The following is an 18195-nucleotide window of genomic DNA, read 5'->3' as shown; positions in this document are numbered from 1 at the left end:
ACGGTCAAGGATAGAAATGGAGGGACTTCCCTGGTGGCGCAGTGGTTAAGAATCCGCCTGCCAATGCAGGAGACACGGGTTCGAGCCCTGGTCTGGGAAGATCCTACATGCCACGGAGCAACTAAGCCTGTGCGCCACAACCACTGAGCCTGTGCTCTAGAGCCCACGAGCCACAACTACTGAGCCTGCGTGCCTAGAGCCCATGCTCCGCAACAAGAGAGGCCACTGCAAGAAGCCCGCGCACCACAATGAAGAGTAGCCCCCACTAGCTGCTCTCTGCAACTAGAGAAAGCCGGCGCACAGCAACAAAGACCCAACGCAGCCAAAAATAAAAATAAAATAAATAAATAAAAATTAAAAAAAAAAAAAGGATAGAAATGTCTAGAGCGAAGGAGCCATGGAAGGAGCTGGGGGCAGCAGTCAGAGGAGGAGAGGAGGGGACTGGGTGGTGTACGGAGGGGAAGCCAAGGAAGGAGAGAGAGGCGTCCACAGGATGGAGGCCATCCTCCTAGGCCAGAGGTCCTGAAAGCTCCAAGAATGATTCTTCTGTGCATCTAGGTGTGGGAACATAGCACTGTCAAATCAACAGAGAAATGAAGAAAAAAAGAAAAGGTTCAGCGTGATCCAGCCAACCACTGATATGTGGGATTTTTTTCTCCTGAGGGTATGACCCCTGCAAGAGAGAGCCTCAGCTTTGCTGTAAGACTTAGGGTTGGCAGGCTGGTCCAGGCCCCTCTGAGCACCACCCGCCAGCTGGGGATTAGCGGAGAGTGCACATGTGGTCCTCACCATTGCCCACTGTCCCTTGCGAGACATTTCTTTGGTGAGAGTTGCCAGCGTTGGGAGAAACTCTAGGTCTGCTGACCCTATTTTGCTCTGTCTCCTCAGAGTCTGTCCTAGGGAACTGCATGGATAGAAGTTCTCCAGGACAAGCAATGGAGCTGCCAGATCACAATGGACTTGGGTACCCAGCACACCCCTCAGTCAGTGAACACCACAGGCCCCGGACCCTCCAGAGACACCACACGATCCAGAACAGTGACGATGCTTATGTACGTTGGCCCCCTCCTGCTTTTCGGAAGTGGGATCCTTGAAAACAGAACTTAGGAATGTGGGGTAGCATCTACTCTCACTCTCCTCAGCCAGAGCCCAGCGCCTCTGGGCACTAAGGGAGCATTTCTTTGAATCACCGTAACAAGCAATCCTAAACTCCAGGAGAATCTCCGTAGAATCCGAACTCCACATTAGAGACTGAGGAATCAAGAACAGTTTGCCATCTGTTTCCTCTAGTCTTAGTTATTGAACTTCTCCCCAGACAGTCTAAACTCAGGCCCCAGCAAATGAGCCTTCAGGCTCTTGGTTAGTTTTCTGGCAGCTACATTGAATTTATTCAGATAAGGGAGCTAATCCACGCAGCAAAGCGTTGTTTCCTTAGGGCAGACTCGTAGGCAGCGCTGTCTAATACAGCAGCAACCAACCCCATGTGGCTTTTCAATCTTAAATGTAATTAAAACAAAATAAAATTTAAAACTGAGTGCTGTAGTCACACGAGTCACATTTCAGGGCTCAGTAGCCCTGGTGGCTGCTGGCTTCCTATTGGACGGGGCAGGCACAGGACATTCCCATCCTCGCAGGGAGTGCTGTTGACAGTGCGGTCCTAAGACAAACTCGTGGTGATGAGATAGGTCAGCAGCCTAGCACTGGAGGGCCATGTAGATGTCAAGGGCATCTGACCACCAGCTGAGATTCACCGTGCCCCTCCCTTCCCACCCTACCCCCCCCCCAGCCTCAGCTTCCCGCACAGTCACCATTGCAGCGTCCCCCTTTAGCTGGCCCTGCAGAGGAAGGCAGTCTGGGTGGTAGTGCTTGGGACTGGTGCTTGAGGCCGGCCGTTGCCTGGGCTCTTTTGGAGGGCACAGCTGTCTCTAAGGGTCCCTGAGAGTGGCGCGTTTTCTGATATCCTTACTTCTTTTCCTAACTGTTTCCTGCAGGTGCAGCTGGATAACTTGCCTGGCATGAGTCTCGTGGCTGGGAAAGCACTTAGTTCTGCCCGGATGTCAGATGCGGTTCTCAGTCAGTCCTCGCTCATGGGGAGCCAGCAGTTCCAGGATGGGGAGAATGAGGGTGAGGGGTGTTATGCGTGGGGCACCCCGGAGAAGTTCCTGGAGGGGCCCGCCTTTCATCTTCACCAGTGACTACTCCCCTCTTGTATAAACAGCCCATGGCAAGCCACAGCATCCCCACGGGGCTCTGGATACGACCTTTCCCCAGTTCTCTTCCACCGAGTGTGCGTGCGTGAAGGAGCACGCCTCCTGGCTGAGGGCAGGGGCATCACGCTTCCGTCTGCAATGCTTTGTTAAGGTGCTCCTTCAATAACTCTTTTTCTGGTTCTGATTAGAGGGCACCGTGTCCCAATGTCTGCCTCCCTTTAGAACCAGTAGAGGGAGGGTATCATAGTTGATATAAAGCCCAGGCTCGGGAGTGGACAGGTCTGCAGTAAATTCTGACTGTCCTTCACCGGCTCCACAGGTTAAGGCGCTTAACCTTTCTGAGCCCCAGGGTCCTCCTCTGTAAAGGGACAGAAACAACAGAGCCCCTGTCCTAGACTGTGCTGTGAGCATTAACTAGCTTGGGGAGTTTGAAGTGCTTAGGCCCGTGTCCTGAGTACAGAGCGTGCCCAGGAGTCAGTGCCTGCCAGCCGCGAGGGTGTCCTCCACACCACAGGAGCTGACGGTGCTTGACGGCGGGAGACTGTAAAGGAAGAGGGCAGAACAGACACTGGGGACAACAGGAAGGAGGCTGGCCCCCAGCCACGGTCACTAGCCAGACCGAGGGCCTGCTCTGAGCTAGAGTTCAGGGCTGGGAGTCAGGCTGCGGAAGGTCCAGACTTCTCTTCCACCCCTGCCTACCTCTTGCCCACCTACCACCCCGCTCCCTGCAAATCTCCCATGTTTCTTCTGGTCTTGCAGAATGCGGGGAGAGTCTTGGAGGTCATGAGCACCCAGACCTGACTGATGGCAGCCAGCATTTAAACTCCTCTTGCTACCCGTCCACATGTATTACAGACATACTGCTCAGCTACAAGCACCCCGAGGTCTCCTTCAGCATGGAACAGGCAGGCGTGTAGCAAAGGATGGAGAGTGAGTATCACCCTGGCCGGGGCCAAACCAGCCCTTTGGCCCAGTACCAGCTCCTGATCCCATCAGGAGATTCCCTTCCATGTGAACTTGAGCCAGTGAACTTGACAACGCCACTCTTCCCGTCAAGGTCTTTGTATCTTCCTGTTCCTTCATTAAGCACCATGCTAGTTGTTTGGGGGGTGGATGCTGGCCATAGTCCCTTGGTTGAATTATGGGGGATAAGACGTGTTATAGGTGCCATAGCCTCCACAGAGTAAGTGAGCTTAGGGCTTCAGAGGACAGACGGGACCTCTGGCCAGGGTAATGGGAAAGGAGGTGACCCTTGAACTCAGTCCTGAAGGATGAAATTCAGCAAGAAAACATGGCCAGCCAGATTTTGTTAAGGCTGTGCTGCAAGTGGCAAAATATTCCAGAAATGTGTGATCAGAGGCCAGTGGTAGAAAACGGGTAAACAGTCCAGTCTGGCTGGAGTAACGCCTAAACGCACACAGCAGGTAGTATCGGTTCTATCTTTGAAAATTCATTGACAGAAAAGACTTGATGAAAGTTAAGCCATCTGGCAAATCCATACTAGGCAAAACTCCTTAAATATCTGACTGAGGTAAAGTGCACCTATTTTTTTTTCTTTTTTAAGTTTTCAGTGGAATATATGAGTCTCTCTCTTTAGAAACTAATTCTCTGTGTCCGCTGCTCTGTTGCAGGTTTATGTACCGCGCGGGAATGAGAAGGTTGACTTTAAGCCAACAGTATTGAGCAGCATCGCGCCAAGTTGCCCTTGTGCTTCCCCCCACCCACAATGTCGGCTCCTTTCCTCACACTTGGTTCATCAGCGTGCCGTTCTGTTGGGTTCTGAGGGGGGTTTTGCCACGTTCGCCTGTATGACCAAGTCACCAAGGAAATAAACAGGAAATCCATGTTCGCCACCTTTCGTGAAAGTGTATTTGGTGTATCTGAGTTGGTGGTTTTGTTTGGTTTTGGTTTGGATTATTTTTGATTTTTTTTTTTTTTTTAAGTATGTTTTCTTTTGGAGGTGATTTTCTTTCTTTTCTTTCTTTCTTTCCTTTTTTTGAGACAGAAGAGCAAAGCAGTTAGTGTACGGGGGCCGGGGGTGCAGAGCCACTCCCCTCCCTGGCCTCCGTCCACAGAGTGCCCCCCAACCTCTGCACTGCTGTTCCGCAGGAGCAGAAGCTAGAGGGGGACATCCTCTGGAATCTTAGCAGCTGGAGAAAGAGACAGAGGAAGGGATGACAGCCTTTGGCCCTTGGAGAGCAAAAAGAGAAACCCCAAGCCTGGAACCTGGAGAGGTCTTTGCTGCTGGGATCCACTGAAGAACATGTCTGGCCCAGCCAAGGTCATATGAGAATGTTAGCACGGAGGCTGCGAGTGGCCTGGCATTGATGGGTTGCCAGTTAGAACATCTGTTTGGTGTGTAACTCGGCTTCCCTCTTACAACCTGGAAAGTCGGTTGCCTTTATCTTCCTGCTGGTTCCACCCATGGACTGAACACCTGACAGTGGTACACTATGCTTTTGTGTCACCTTTTATTCTCATTTTCTATTGTGCTATAACAAGGATTGTTGCTCCATATATATATATATATATGGATGTAACCGTATACATCCATATATACATATATATAATGCTTTTCCTTTTCAGCCTCTTTGTCACAGGCAAGAAGAACAGGAGGTTGTCTTGGGTCCTGCCTCTCTCCTAACTTCTCCTTCTCCCTGGGCATCCTCAGCCCCTCTTTTAATTCTTGATCATGTAGGAATTGTTTTTGGTAAATGTTGATATTATTGTTATTATTATTGTTATTATTATTATTAATAAATAAAAACAAAAGGAATTTTTTGTTTAAAAGAGAAATGTTTAACCAGATTCTGTTCTATTTGAATTGTGACTTGCACCTTTTGTTCAAAGTATTTTATTTAGACCTTGTAATTGTGAACAGTTCTCACTCGTGCCAGTGACAGATGTAGTGGTCTCCCTTCCCCCAGCTGAAGCAGTGCATATGCAATAGCTATTATTTGTGTCATTATCTTTATTTTTCTTCACTGTTAGAAACCAAAGTCTTCTCTGCTGGCTGGGGGCTGACAGAGGATCTGGGTTATCGCCTTCCGATCTTCAAAACAAGGAAGAGGTGTTAAATATTCTGACTTTTGATCCATTTTGCTGGGAAAGCAGAGTAAAAGGTCCCCCGGCCCCTCCTAGTCTTTCATCCTGAATTTGCACAGAAGAAAGCGGGTTCCCAGCATGGCCATCCTGGTGTTGCTGACAGGATTCCCATGCAGCTTGTCCTTCTCACTGATGTTGGCAGCTCGGCTCCTGGACCCAGTATCCCTTGACTGGGTTTCTGCAGTGCAAGAGCCTTTCTTGGGATCTCTCCGTGTCTCCTTGGTCCCCAAATCCCCTCCACTGGGTGGGGCCACCAGCTGCTCACCTTCTGGAAGCAATGAGATAGCCCAGACAGCCACTGTTGACTTCTCCGGGCTCGTTGCAGTTCCCATGCTGGCCTCCCACCCACCACGTGCTCAGCCTGTTCTGTTCACGGTGCTGATGGACGAGCAGACTGCCGCCCCCCTGCGACCACCCAGACGAAAGCCAGTGAGCCTATTAACCGTGCCATCTTGCGAACTACACTTTTAAAAAATCATTGCTTTGTATTGTAGTGACCAATATGCGCAGTATATGTTGAATGTATATGAACATACTTTCCTATTTCTGTTCTTTGAAAATGTCAGAGTATTTTTTTTCTTTCTCATTTATGTTGAACTAAAAAAGGATTAAAAATCTCCAGACCCAAGTTGCAGTAAGACCTTTAGTCGTTTCTTGGTGGGCACTTACAACTTTGTAACTTGGTTGGACAGTAGGGGATTGTGCAAATAAACACCTGATTATGATCTTATGCTGATAAGTTTCTTGCCTCGTGGTTTGGAGTCTAGTTGGGAGAAACGTTCAGGCTGGAAGCTGGAATGCTGGAGGCTGAGGACGTGTAGCATGGGGCTTTGAGCAGTGCTTTATCTCACCCCGCCTTGCGAGCCGAGCATTCTCTAGAAGCCTGAACTCGGCTCCACGCTGGGTCGTCAGGCACCTGGCTTGGACTCTGGCCCCTCAGAAGGGAACGTTAAAAGTTTGCTGAGTCGGGTGGAAAACAGATTCCTTGAGAGCGTACTTTTGAAGGAGTAAAAGGAGGACCTCAGAGAGTTGGCACAGGCTGGGGCCTTTATGGGGTGACTTCGGTCAGCCCAGTGATACGATCAACTCTAAGTGTTAGGATGGAAGGGGACTTTTGCTATAGTTTTCCCCCTTTTTCCACGGCTGGACTCCAGAGGGCAGGGTAGAATTTCTAGCAGGGTCCCAGCCACGGCTGACAGATAGCTGATGGAAGGCCTTCTATGAAGAAAGATTACAAAAGCTGGAAATACTGAGTTTGTAGGAAGAAGAGGGAGAGGAGGGAGTCCATGGTGGATTTGAAAGTTGCTGTGGGACTGTTTAGAACAGAAAAAAGCCTTCTCAAGAAGGGTCTTCTAGAAATCATGTGAGTGTGTACACACTCCCATGGAAGGCTGGGAGTGTCTCTGGAACCAAACAGCAATAAACCCAGATGCCCTTCAAAGGATTTGTAAGAACCTTTTATGGGAGGTGCCACGCCCTCCTGAATGCAGCCAGGATGCCTTTGAGCTGAGCTCAGGGCCCTCAGGGCCCTGCCTCCTGGATACAGGCCCTGAGGTCTGAGCTCTAGAAGATGGAAGCCCTGCTGACAGATCCTTACTCATCCCTCTGACTTTGTGGTATCCCCCAGCCCGTTCCACCTGCACAGATCAAGAATTCGGAAGGCTGGCGTGCCTGCCAAGGAGCCAGACGTCTGCTCCCGCTGCCTCATCTCCCAGGCAGGAGGGCAGGAGAGAACCTCGGTTGGTTACAATGCCCTGCCCTGGGTCTCAGCTGGGATCTATCACCGGGAGCTGCAACAAAATTGCCAGAGAGTGAATAGGGTGATGGTGGTTGTGGGGATCTCCTCCCCTGATCGATGCAAACCTTCCTAACTTCAAGCCTCCCCTCCCGACCTGCACCATGTGCTTTCCCAGTAAATGTTCTGAGCAGGGCCCGTGATACAGGGCCAAACGCTCCAGATTCCTGTGTCCCCTCTCCAGGCCCGCTCCTTCAGGTGACCATCTGCCTCCCTGGTGACCCTTCCTTTGGTTGCCAGTGTGGGTCATGGAGCAAATATTTGCTGAGTGTCTGTTACGTGCCAGGCCTAGCAGGGGACAGAGTCCTCCCAGTGCGGACTGACCAGTACAACGTTGAGACATCAATTGTGAAATGAGTGGCCAGTCATTCTGAGCAAAATCCACTCCTGTAGCCAGCCAGCCACACTCCCACACGTGTCAGGGCACCCACTTCAGAAACGGTCACTCTGGAGACTCCCCTGGTCGGGGAAGAGGGTGGTAGGACTGCGGGCCTGCATTGGTAGGCCCTGCACCCACCAAACAGTCCAATCCGGGCACTTGGCGCCTCTGACAATGATGGCTGGACCCCAAGTCTGGTTCTGAGATGCGCTCCGTTTGCTATTGGTGGTGGTTTTCCCATAGGTCTCTGCCCAGAAAGACTCGCTTCTCCAAAATATTAGTAACGAGGGGTTTGGGCTGGTTTAAGCCAAATATCTTACAATGAGATGGAGTAGACACACTAGTGAATAAGTATATTTTAAAAGGAAGCTTCTGGCTTGGTAAGATGCTATCAAACAAGGGCTCTGGGAGTCGGGGGTCCGGCTGCTGTTGGCTGATAGGCAACCATCAAAGAGCTAGAAGCCAGAAGAGCTAGAAGCTAGAGGCCCCCTGATTCCCTTCCTGCCAGCACCGAACACTAACGGCTGAAGGACGCAGGGCGGCTCTTAGCAGCTCTCAGCTGCAGCCTTACAACAAGGAGGATATCTGGCCTGCTGGCCTTAAAGGGACAAACTGAGTTCATCCTGAAACTGCTTTGGCCACGAAAGAACTGTGCAGACGTCAAACACTAGGTTTGCTCTAATTTCACTAGTGAACCAAAGAGCAGGGCAAAACAGTGCCCAACTGGTAAGCTTCTGAGGCCCCCCGTATGCTGGCTAGGAGGATCTCTACCGCCCCCCTCCCCAAGAGGAAGGAGCCTCTCGTCCTGAGACACCCCTGAGCTGCCCCAGCAGGGCACCGGCCTCCCTCAGACTCTCTAGACAACAGGCAGGGAGCTGGGCTGGCCAAGCGGCAGCCTCCCTCTCCGCCGAGCCCACAGAGCCTTGGGGGTGGGTCAGTCCCTCATCTCGGCATCTGCACGTCAAGACCACGCAGAGAAAATGTGATTCCTCACCGTCCCCCACTTCTGCCACCAGAAACTGAGGTCATGGCTCTGGTCTGACAGTGCAAGTGTGTTCAGTGGGAGCAGGCGGGCAGAATGGCAGAAATGGGGATTCTGGGCCACAGAATACTTACTGTTTACTAAGTGCCAGGTCCCTTTCAGTTTTGCCGTGCATGTTCAAATTTAGTGTTTAACACAACATAAATTTATGATCTGACAGTACAGGTCTGGAGGTCAAAAGTCCAAAATAGGTCGCACTAGTCTTAAAGCATGAAGTCAGCAGAGCTGTATTCTTCCTGGAGGCTCTAGGGAAACTCTGCTTCTTTGGCTCTTCCAGCTTCTAGAGGCTGCCTGCATTCTTTGGCTCATGGCCCCCTTCCAGCAATCACATCACTCCAACCTCTGCTTCTGACCTCCCACCTTTTTCTCCAACTCTCCCTCTCCTGCCTCCCTCTTGTGTATTTAAGGACCCTTGTGATGGCATGGGCCCACCTGGATAACCCAGGATAGCTGCCCCATCTCAAGGTCCTTATAATCACATCTGCAAAGTCCCTCTTGCCATGTAAGGGAACAGTCACAGGTTCCAGAGAGTAGGACATGGACATGTTTGGGGGAGGGGCTTATCCTGCCTGCCACGCGTGCTACCCCTACGATAACTCTAGGAGATGCACGTTCTGTCATTATCTTCACTTAACAGATAAGAGACTGAGGTAAGGTGGAAGGTCTGGACTAGCCCAGGTCATACAGCTAACAAGTGACAGAGCTGGGATTGAAACCTAAGGTGGTCCAGCTCCAAAGCTTTCCCCTCTGAGGAGAAAGGCATGAGGCTGGCTAGAGTGGGAGAGGCCTGGAGCCCCGCCACTCCGGGATCTGGCAGACGGCAGTCCCCGGCTGGGTTTTAGAACATTAGGGAGTTTCCTGGGTAGGTGGTGCAGAGCACATTTCTGCCCTGGGTCCTCAGTCCAGACACCTGGGTTCTAAGTCCAGCCCTGGCTCTAATTCCCTGGGACACCAGGGACACTGGGCAAATTCCTCCACTCTTCAGTTTCCTCATCTGAAGATGGTGGGTGGGGAGAGGCTGATCTCAAAATTACTCTCGGCCTGCACGTTCACAGGTTCTATGACCGGGGCCCTGTAGGTGACCTGGTGTTGGGGGCTCACACACCTTCCAGGAGAAACCTTACAAAATGGCTCTGCAAACACCAACAAGCACACAGTACTGATTTACAGGATTTCCCTGGGTTCATCCTCCAACCACCCCCATTCTCATCTTCATTTTACTGATAGGAAACCAAGGCTCAGGGAGATTACATAACTGGCTCACAATCCTCCTCCAGGATTTTGCACACTGAAGGCAAAGATGAAATAAGAACCTAGGCTCCTGCCACTAGCAGTCCAGAGGTCTTTCCCTGACACCAGCCATCCCTAAGGGCTGGTGTCCATTCTCACCTGTGTGGGGGATCCAAGATCAATATGAACAATGCTGGGACTTCCCTGGTGGTGCAGTGGTTAAGAATCCGCCTGCCAACCTAAGTGTCCACGGACAGATGAATGGATAAAGAAGATGTGGCACATATATACAATGGAATATTGCTCAGCCATAAAAAGAAACGAAATTGAGTTATTTGTAGTGATGTGGATGGATCTAGAGTCCGTCCTACAGAGTGAAGTATGTCAGAAAGAGAAAAACAAATACCATATGCTGACACATATATATGGAATCTAAAAAAAAGAAAATGGTTCTGAAGAACCTAGGGTTAGGAAAGGAATAAAGACACAGACGTAGAGAATGGACTTGAGGACACGGGGAGGGGGAAGGGTAAGATGGGACGAAGTGAGAGAGTGGCATGGACATATATACACTACCAAATGTAAAATAGGTAGCTAGTGGGAAGCAGCCGCATAGCACAGGGAGATCAGCTAGGTGCTCTGTGTCCACCTAGAGGGGTGGGGTAGGGAGGGTGGGAGGGAGGGAGATGCAAGAGGGAAGAGATATGGGGATATATGTATACGTATAGCTGACTCTGTTATACAACAGAAACTAACACACCATTATAAAGCAATTATACTCCAATAAAGATGTTAGAAATAAAATAAAATAAATTAAATTAAATTAAGGAAAAAAAAAAAAGAATCCGCCTGCCAATGCAGGGGACATGGGTTTGAGCCCTGGTCCGGGAAGATCCCACATGCCGCAGAGCAACTAAGTCCGTGTGCCACAACTACTGAGCCTGCACTCTAGAGCCCACGAGCCACAACTAGTGAGCCCGCGCACCACAACTACTGAAGCCTGTGCACCTAGAGTCCATGCTCCACAACAAGAGAAGCCACCGCAATGAGAAGCCCGCGCACCACAACGAAGAGTAGCCCAGCTCACCGCAAGTAGAGAAAGCCCGTGCGCAGCAACGAAGACCCAATGCAGCCAAAAATTAATTAATTAATTAATTAAAAATATTAACAATGCAAAGATCTATGTATCCCATTTAAGCAACTGTCCTTTATTCTGAGGTTATGCTCTTTTTGGTTCTTTTTTTTTTTTTATTTTCTGAATTTTATTTAATTTATTTTTTTATACAGCAGGTTCTTATTAGTTATCCATTTTATACATATTAGTGTATATATGTCAGTCCCAATCTCCCAGTTCATCCCACCAGATGGTAGGGTTTGGGCCAGGTGGGGCGCAGCGGTGGGTAAGATGTTTAACATGACAAAATGCAAAGTGGGCAGCTCTGTGTTGGTCTTTAGAATTTGTTTGGAAATGTTAGAGGTCTCTGACATCTCAGAGTCCGGGAGCCACTGAGCACTGTCCTGTCTCTCTCCCCAGGCAGCATCCTAGCACGGGGCTCCCTTTGCTTTTGGATCTGGGAGGTCTGCAAGGGCCTGGAGAGGGGGGATGATGAGAGATGCGACAGCATTGGTGGGAGCACCGTCTGCTGCCTTTGTGAGGTGGGGGCAGGGTGGAGGTGAGAGAATCTCCCTGGAATGCGAGGGGACAGCGGGGGAGGACACCGCCTGAGTGGAGGAGTTCCAGCCATCGCTGGCAGCTCATGTGTTTTTCTTCCTTCCTCCCATTCGCCTGCTGCACTGGCACAATGGACAATGGCCGGCACACAGCCCCGACCGAGGAGAAGGGGCCGGGTGCAGCTGACCCAGACTCTGGGGACCCGCAAGCCTGCACCCACTCCCTCCCACCCCTGCCTGAACCCTTGATCCCTGGCCCTGCAGCCCTCACAGTTTCCTGTTTGCCTGCTCTATTTGCCCGGCCCCAGGGACAGAGCTGATCCTTGAACTCTGAGTTCCACATCGCCAGGACCAGTGAGCGGCAGCAAGACCTGGGCGGGCCTTATCAGCCTCCCAGCCCATCCCCTGCCTGGTCACATAAATAGGCTGGGGGAGAGCTGGCTGTTCAGAGACTGCTGACCATTGAGGTAAGTGCTGCTACCCGCTTCCCCCAGCTCTAGGCATTTGAGGCTCAGGCTTTGGGATCCTGGTTCCAGCCTCTGCCCCATGCTGGGGCTCTGGACACCTGGCCCTCTCCTACCCTGTGCCCCGCCTCCTTCTCCTGGGCTTCAGTGAGATGGGGTGCGCGGGCTCCTTCAAGCCCCATTCAGCCGGGCCCATCTTCTCCTCCAGGTCACCCACGTCCCTTCAAGATGAAAGCCGTGGTGCTGACCTTGGCTGTGCTCTTCCTCACCGGTAGGTGCCCCCAGCCTAGGGAGCTGACCATCGGGGGGCAACTTGTCTCTGAACCGCTGTGGTCCACCCTCCTGGGCACGGGGAGCTGAATTTCTCCCTCACTCCCTTCTCCCCTACCTGGCATTTCAGCTCAGATCCCGGCCCAGAGCTGGCCTGATCTGGGGCTCCCCTCCCACCCCCAGGGAGCCAGGCTCGGCATTTCTGGCAGCAAGATGACCCCCAGTCATCCTGGGATCGGGTGAAGGATTTTGCCACCGTGTACGTGGATGCAATCAAAGACAGTGGCAGAGACTATGTGACCCAATTTGAAGCCTCCGCTTTGGGAAAACACCTCAAGTAAGGACCCAGACTGGGGTCTGGGGCAGGGGTAGGGGGTGCCGGTGCTAGGAGTGGAGAGGCCTGTGGGAAGAAGCAGCCAGACTGGCCGAATCCCCACCTGCTATTTGATGGGCCCCATAGAAGACCTGGATGGAAGACAGAAGTGGGATCCCCACGCAGGGTCACAGCCCCCTAGCAGGCGGCAGACCAGTGCTGCCGGGTCAGTATTCACGACACCGCTCTCTGCCTGCAGGTGCAACAAGCCCCTTCCTGTTCTTAACTCCCTTCTTAACTCCCTCCTCGGCTCCGGCCAGCACCAGGATGGCTGTCTTCAGAGAGGAGAATGGGCTGGAAGGGTGGAGACTAGGTCCTTAAAAGGCCCGGCTTCGGGGACAGACAGGACTGGGTACCAAAACCAGCTCTGTCTCTTTCTAGCTCCTCTGTCCATCTGGTCAGTGGGATGCAGTGGGAGTGGGGCGGGGGTGGGGGTGCGGAGATCATGGATGGGAGAAGCCAGGCTGAGGGTCTGCCCCCAGCTACCGCACCTTCAGGGACAGGTATGTCCAGGTGTCACCCCAGGTAAGCGGGGGCGCTGGGCTGCAGCTCCAGGGGGTGCCGGGGTGCCTGGGAGGCATCCCCCGAGCCCTCCTCTCTCTCCCCCGTCAGCCTGAAGCTCCTGGACAACTGGGACAGCCTGACCAGCACGTTTGCCAAAGTGCGCGAACAGCTGGGCCCGGTGACCCGGGAGTTCTGGGACAACCTGGAAAAGGAGACAGAGTCGCTGAGGCAGGAGATGAACAAGGACCTGCAGGAGGTGAAGCAGAAGGTGCAGCCCTACCTGGACGAATTCCAGAAGAAGTGGCAGGAGGAGCTGCAGACCTACCGCCAGAAGGTGGCGCCGCTGGGCGAGGAGTTGCGCGAGGGCGCGCGCCAGAAGGTTCAGGAGCTGCAGGACAAGCTGACCCCGCTGGCCGAGGAGATGCGCGACCGCGCGCGCGCCCACGTGGAGACCCTGCGGCAGCAGCTGGCGCCTTACAGCGACGAACTGCGCCAGCGCATGGCCGCCCGCTTCGAGATGCTCAAGGAGGGCGGCGGCAGCCTGGTCCAGTACCACGCCAAGGCCAGCGAGCAGCTGAAAGCGCTGGGCGAGAAGGCCAAGCCCGCGCTGGAGGACCTCCGCCAGGGCCTGCTGCCCGTGCTGGAGAACCTCAAGGTCAGCATCCTGGCCGCCATCGACGAGGCCTCCAAGAAGCTGAATGCCCAGTGAGATGCCTTGGGCTCCCCTCGCCATCAGTTCAGTTTCTTAGAATAAGCATTTTCGGAGCGGGACGGGTGTGATGGGTTGTATGTTTTTTTGAAGCTTCGATGATGATTTTTAAACAATAAAGAGTTCTCCAAAAGCCAAGAAATTCTCTTTGGGGAGAATGAGGTTGGGGGGCTGGGGGGAGTGACGCTGGAGGGGACTCCAGGGGGGCGTGGCCAGAGGGCAGGGACACCTGTTGATTTCCCAGTGGAGTCATCAGCTCTGAACTGGGGCCTCTCAGGGCCTTAATGCTGGAGGACCTGCTTGGCCGGGGGGCTCAAGAGTGGGGACAGAAAGGAAATAATAGAGGACCAGGCAAAGCGACAGATAATCCAACGCAGGTGCCCGGAAAGGGCCTCAAGCAAGAAGTAGTGGCTTTGCTGGGAGAAGTGGGTTCCCTGTCCCCAGCGTTTCCCGTGGGCAGAGGACAGGAGCCTCCCCCAGCCCTCCTACTCTAGGGCAGGTGAGGCCGACAGACTGCAACGAGCCACTGGAACTTGAAGGATTTGGGCAGGTTCAGATGAAGGGCTTGGCACTTGCTCCTTCATCCTTTATTAATGCAAAAAAATACTTTAACAAACACGTCCCTTTTCCTTTTTCACAAGGGCCTCGTGCCATTCCTCACACTCCCACCCTGCCTGGAAACAGCCGCTGTTTCCTCGGGCTCAGCTGTGCCAGCTCCATCCCTGGGGCTCCAGCCCTGCCAGCCACTCTTTTTCTGGCCTGAGTCAGAAAAATCATCACCACCTCTTGCAGGTAACTAGCACATTTTAAGCTCCAAAGTGTTTTCACATCTATCATCTTACTGCATCCTTCCCCAGATCCTGGGTAGACTGCCATGAAATCGATGGTATGGATGCGGAAGCTGGAGCTTGGAGATGTGAAGTCACTTCCGGGGTTGAAGAGCAGGGTGGTCTAGATTTTGCCCCTTTTAGACCTACGTGCTCCTGAGCATCCATGATTAGTAAAAAAAAAAAAAGAAGTTTGTGGCCAGGCATTCAAGTTCATATGGACTTGAGTGTTTACAGCCGGCCCCTCTTCACACTCAGGTATGCACACCCCCATGTGCATGCTTGTGGCTTCACAGACCTGCAAAGGTCTGGGCAGTGCATTCGCGGAGCCTTCCCTTCCCTCTGCCCTCAGGGCCTTTTGCCCTGGTGCTGGAAAATCTACCCTTCCTCTACCTCCAGTGTATCTTAACAGCTCTTGGATAAAGGAGTGGGCTTTTTTAGTTCCTAAACATCCTGAGCTACAATAGGTGTCAAGCCCAGATTTGGGTGAGAACATTTTCCAGGTGTGGGTGCTGGGATCCCTGGCCAAGTTGGGCCCAAAGAGAAGCCCAGGTGGACTTCCAAAGAGAGAGCAGACGTCTCCCAGTGGGGCTGGATGTCCTGACGCCACCAAGATCTGTCAAGGAGCCTTTGACACCTGGCATGGGAGTAACGAAGCCTTATTCTGTGTCAGCTGAGCAGAATGTGGACAGCTGTCCTGGGCCTGAGGTCCAGCTCTGCTGTTTGCTGACTCAGTGACATTGGGCACGTGCCTTCACCTTTCTGAGCCTCAGTCTTGTCATTGGAAGAGTGGGGGGCTGCTCAAGTAGTCTGTGGTTCTGGACCCCTCTGACGTGAACATCTGTTGGGTAGTGGGGACACAAGGGGCGCAGCCTGTGTTGGGTGACCTTGGGTTCCTCCTTAGTTCCCAGGACACTGGCCCCCCCCACTCCAATCCTGGTCCCAAGAGGACAATCAGCTCAGCCTGTAGTGACAATGGCAGCCATTTACCAGGTGCCTTTGATGTCCCAGGTGCTGTGCAGTGTCTCCTTTCCTTCATTCATTCTCAACAAACCTACAGTGGATGGGGTATCATTGTACCCACTTTACAGATAAGAGACTGAGGCTGATATGAAGTGATGGAGCCAAGACTAGAGCCCAGATGTATCTTACTTTAACTACTACCCCTCGGCCTCCTTCCCTCAAGTGTGGTTGAGAGGGCCAGGTGGCCCGGGCAGGGCAAGTCAACTCCAGAATTTTGAAGGACACACAGAGTCTCAATTCTGATGATGACATAAAATGCCAGGCGCAGGGCCTGGCACAGAGCACACACTCAAGACATGTTACACAGCACTTGACAGTTTATCAAAGTCTTGCCAAACCTAGCATCCCCTTTGCTCCTCCACGCAAACCTGTGGAGGCAGGCAGGGTAGGTAGGGTCATTCCTACCTTACCCCAAGCAGCTGCTAAGAGGTGGGTGGGACACCAGCCCCAGGCTTGCCTGAGTTGGAGTCAGTCCTGAGCCCACCCGCGGAAGAGCCCCGGCCCATTCCCGCGCCCAAACATACATGGCACGCGTGGGACATCCCACTCATGGCAGCTTCTTGTCCAGCTTTATTGGAAGGACAGCACACCCCGGGGGTGGGCCAGGTCTGGGGTGGGGTGGGAGGGCACTGAGAATGTCGTCCCTTTCAAGCGACCTTTGGGGGCAGTCCTGGGAGGCTGCAGGACCCAAGGAGCTGGCAGGATGGATGGGCAGGTGGACTTGGGGTACCGAGATCTCAGGCGGCCTCAGGTGAAGGCAGTGTGGGGTTCGGGGCAGAATCCCAGAATTCAGAGAACTTGCCCTTGAACGTGCTCCAGTAGTCTTTCAGGGAGCTGAAGCTGTCGGTCACCCAGCCTCTGGGGGTCAAATCAGTGAGGGGAACAAACAGGGTGGGGATGAGATCCGGTCTCTAGGCAGTGGCAACCATGGGGCTCCCACCATATCCCCACTGCCTCTCCCACCACCTTCTCAACTCCACCCAGCAATGCTCCAAGACCTCAGGCAGGAACCCCCTACAGCTGCCACCACCCCAGGAAAAGACGCCAAAGGTGATGATGGGACCCCAGCACAAGCCAAATCCGAGTTTCTCCAGGTGGGGGCAGACCTTTGTGCCACGTGGGTCTGAAGCAAGCTGGAGAGGAGTGATTGAGTGGGGAGATGTGTAAGGTCAGGACTGCCGTTCTAGTCTAGGCAAATGAGGCCCCCTAGAATTGTACATCCCCGTGGCTCTGAGTGGGGTGGGACCGAGGGAAGCCGTCTCTCATTTAGAAAATCATCAGAGGGTTGATTAGCTGCCTGAAATGGGGCAGGTCCCTTGGTTAAGTGAGCCTTGGTTTTCTCATCTGCAGAATGGGGAAAATAATACCTACTCCACAGCGGGTTCTGAGTACTAAAAATGTTTGTGAACGCCTCTGCTATGGAAATGCCGGCCAATGCGGGTGAAGTGGAGGCGGGGAAGGGGGCTGGGGAGAGCAGAGGACTAGTGGGCAGGGGCAGGGTGGGCGAGGAAGGGCCGACTTCTGCTCACACGGCCCCAGGGCTTGGAACGAGGCAGAAACACACACACACACGCATGCACGCACGCACGCACGCACGCGCACACACACACATACACACACACCGGGCTGAAATTGGGTCGGGTGGAGCCAAACCTAGAGCCAGACTATCAGAAAAGGAAAATGGAAGTGAAGGCTGAATGGCCTTCCTCAGAGCCACGCGGGACACGGAGGAGAAAGGAGGGACCACAAAGGGATAAGAGGCGGGATTTGGTGCCCTCTCCCTGCGAGGGAGCCTGTTTTACAGACAGAAAGGCTCAGAGAGGCGCAGGTCCTTGGTGGCCATGGGAGAGCCACAGCCCTCCTCCTGGGCTCTCACCAAGTCAGGGGCAGGTGGGGGGCCGGGGGCAGGGAAGGGAGGGCGTACCTGGCCTGCTGGGCCACCTGGGACTCCTGCACGCTGGTCAGTGCGTCCTTGGCAGTCTTGGTGGCCTGCTTCATGTAGTCCTGCATTTTGCCCAGAAGGGAGGCATCGTCTGCCTCGGAAGCTTCTGTGAGGAGAGTGGGGATGAGTGGGGTGGATTAGCCTCTGGGGAACCCTTGGCTCCTGCCTGGCCACTCATCAGGGCCCGGCATCCCCAAGCCACCTGTCAAGGGTCCTCCAGACAGATAGCGGCCCATTCCCTGCCCCCAGCCCGGTCCCACCAGCTGCTTACGGGCAGAGGCCAGGAGCGCCAGGAGGGCAGCAACGAGGAGGACCCGGGGCTGCATGGCACCTTTGTTCCTGCAGGGAAGTGTCCTGTGAGGGGTGCCCCATGTCCCCCCACCGCCGCTGGGCCCTCCCTGGGGAGACGCAGTGGCCCTTAAAGTAGGACCTGAGCTGGGTCAGGCCAGGAGGAGGAAGGACCTGTTCCCGTCCTAGTATGGGAGAGGCTAAGGGCTTTCAGACAGGGTACTTGGGGGACCCAGGCCAGAGAGAGGGAGGAGTGGCATGGAGCAGAAACCCCACCAGACCGGGAATCAAGACACCTGGGTTCTGGCCAGGGTTTCCACCACTAAAATGCTGTGTGACTCTGGGTGGCTCTCTGTACCCTCC

At 53.5% G+C, this 18195-nt stretch overlaps 3 protein-coding genes across 9 annotated transcripts in view; 2 read left to right on the top strand and 1 right to left on the bottom strand.

Annotated features, from left to right (window-relative positions):
* The window catches only part of SIK3 (SIK family kinase 3), a 247155-nt gene extending 241110 nt beyond the window's left edge, over nt 1-6045 (top strand). For all 7 annotated transcript variants that reach the window (XM_082339743.1, XM_082339742.1, XM_082339746.1 and 4 more), the window contains 4 exons: nt 889-1052; nt 1992-2124; nt 2970-3140; nt 3842-6045. In XM_082339743.1, coding sequence (XP_082195869.1) covers nt 889-1052; nt 1992-2124; nt 2970-3127 — 455 coding nt within the window. In that variant the 3' untranslated portion in view covers nt 3128-3140; nt 3842-6045. The remainder of the gene's footprint in view (nt 1-888; nt 1053-1991; nt 2125-2969; nt 3141-3841) is intronic.
* Nucleotides 6046-11861: 5816 nt separating this feature from the next.
* On the top strand, nt 11862-13894 carry APOA1 (apolipoprotein A1). The gene is made up of 4 exons (XM_082342305.1): nt 11862-11899; nt 12105-12167; nt 12350-12503; nt 13152-13894. The coding sequence occupies exons 2-4, from the start codon at nt 12125-12127 to the stop codon at nt 13750-13752; spliced, it is 798 nt and encodes a 265-aa protein (XP_082198431.1). The 5' UTR covers nt 11862-11899; nt 12105-12124; the 3' UTR covers nt 13753-13894.
* A 2007-nt stretch (nt 13895-15901) lies between these two features.
* On the bottom strand, nt 15902-17919 carry APOC3 (apolipoprotein C3). The gene is made up of 3 exons (XM_082342306.1): nt 17816-17919; nt 17527-17650; nt 15902-16460 (listed from the first exon to the last, which is right to left on the bottom strand). The coding sequence occupies exons 1-3, from the start codon at nt 17868-17870 to the stop codon at nt 16340-16342; spliced, it is 300 nt and encodes a 99-aa protein (XP_082198432.1). The 5' UTR covers nt 17871-17919; the 3' UTR covers nt 15902-16339.
* Between the last annotated feature and the right edge of the window lie 276 nt (nt 17920-18195).

This window comes from Balaenoptera borealis, assembly GCF_965194805.1.
Source record: "Balaenoptera borealis genome assembly, chromosome: 11".
Taxonomy (NCBI): Eukaryota; Metazoa; Chordata; class Mammalia; order Artiodactyla; family Balaenopteridae; genus Balaenoptera; species Balaenoptera borealis.
The sequence above is the reverse complement of the archived record's forward strand: the minus strand, read 5'-3'. Positions and strand labels throughout refer to the sequence as shown.

What these genes read in the sequence shown, in the direction of transcription:
- APOA1 (XM_082342305.1), top strand. Translation starts at nt 12,125, where the DNA reads ATGAAAGCCGTGGTGCTGACCTTGGCTGTGCTCTTCCTCACCG. An exon ending in GGCTGTGCTCTTCCTCACCG is followed by an intron (nt 12,168 to 12,349) that starts GTAGGTGCCCCC and finishes TCCCACCCCCAG; the next exon opens with GGAGCCAGGCTCGGCATTTC. An exon ending in GCTTTGGGAAAACACCTCAA is followed by an intron (nt 12,504 to 13,151) that starts GTAAGGACCCAG and finishes CTCCCCCGTCAG; the next exon opens with CCTGAAGCTCCTGGACAACT.
- APOC3 (XM_082342306.1), bottom strand. Translation starts at nt 17,870, where the DNA reads ATGCAGCCCCGGGTCCTCCTCGTTGCTGCCCTCCTGGCGCTCCTGGCC. An exon ending in GGCGCTCCTGGCCTCTGCCC is followed by an intron (nt 17,651 to 17,815) that starts GTAAGCAGCTGG and finishes CTCTCCTCACAG; the next exon opens with AAGCTTCCGAGGCAGACGAT. An exon ending in CAGGTGGCCCAGCAGGCCAG is followed by an intron (nt 16,461 to 17,526) that starts GTACGCCCTCCC and finishes TTTGACCCCCAG; the next exon opens with AGGCTGGGTGACCGACAGCT.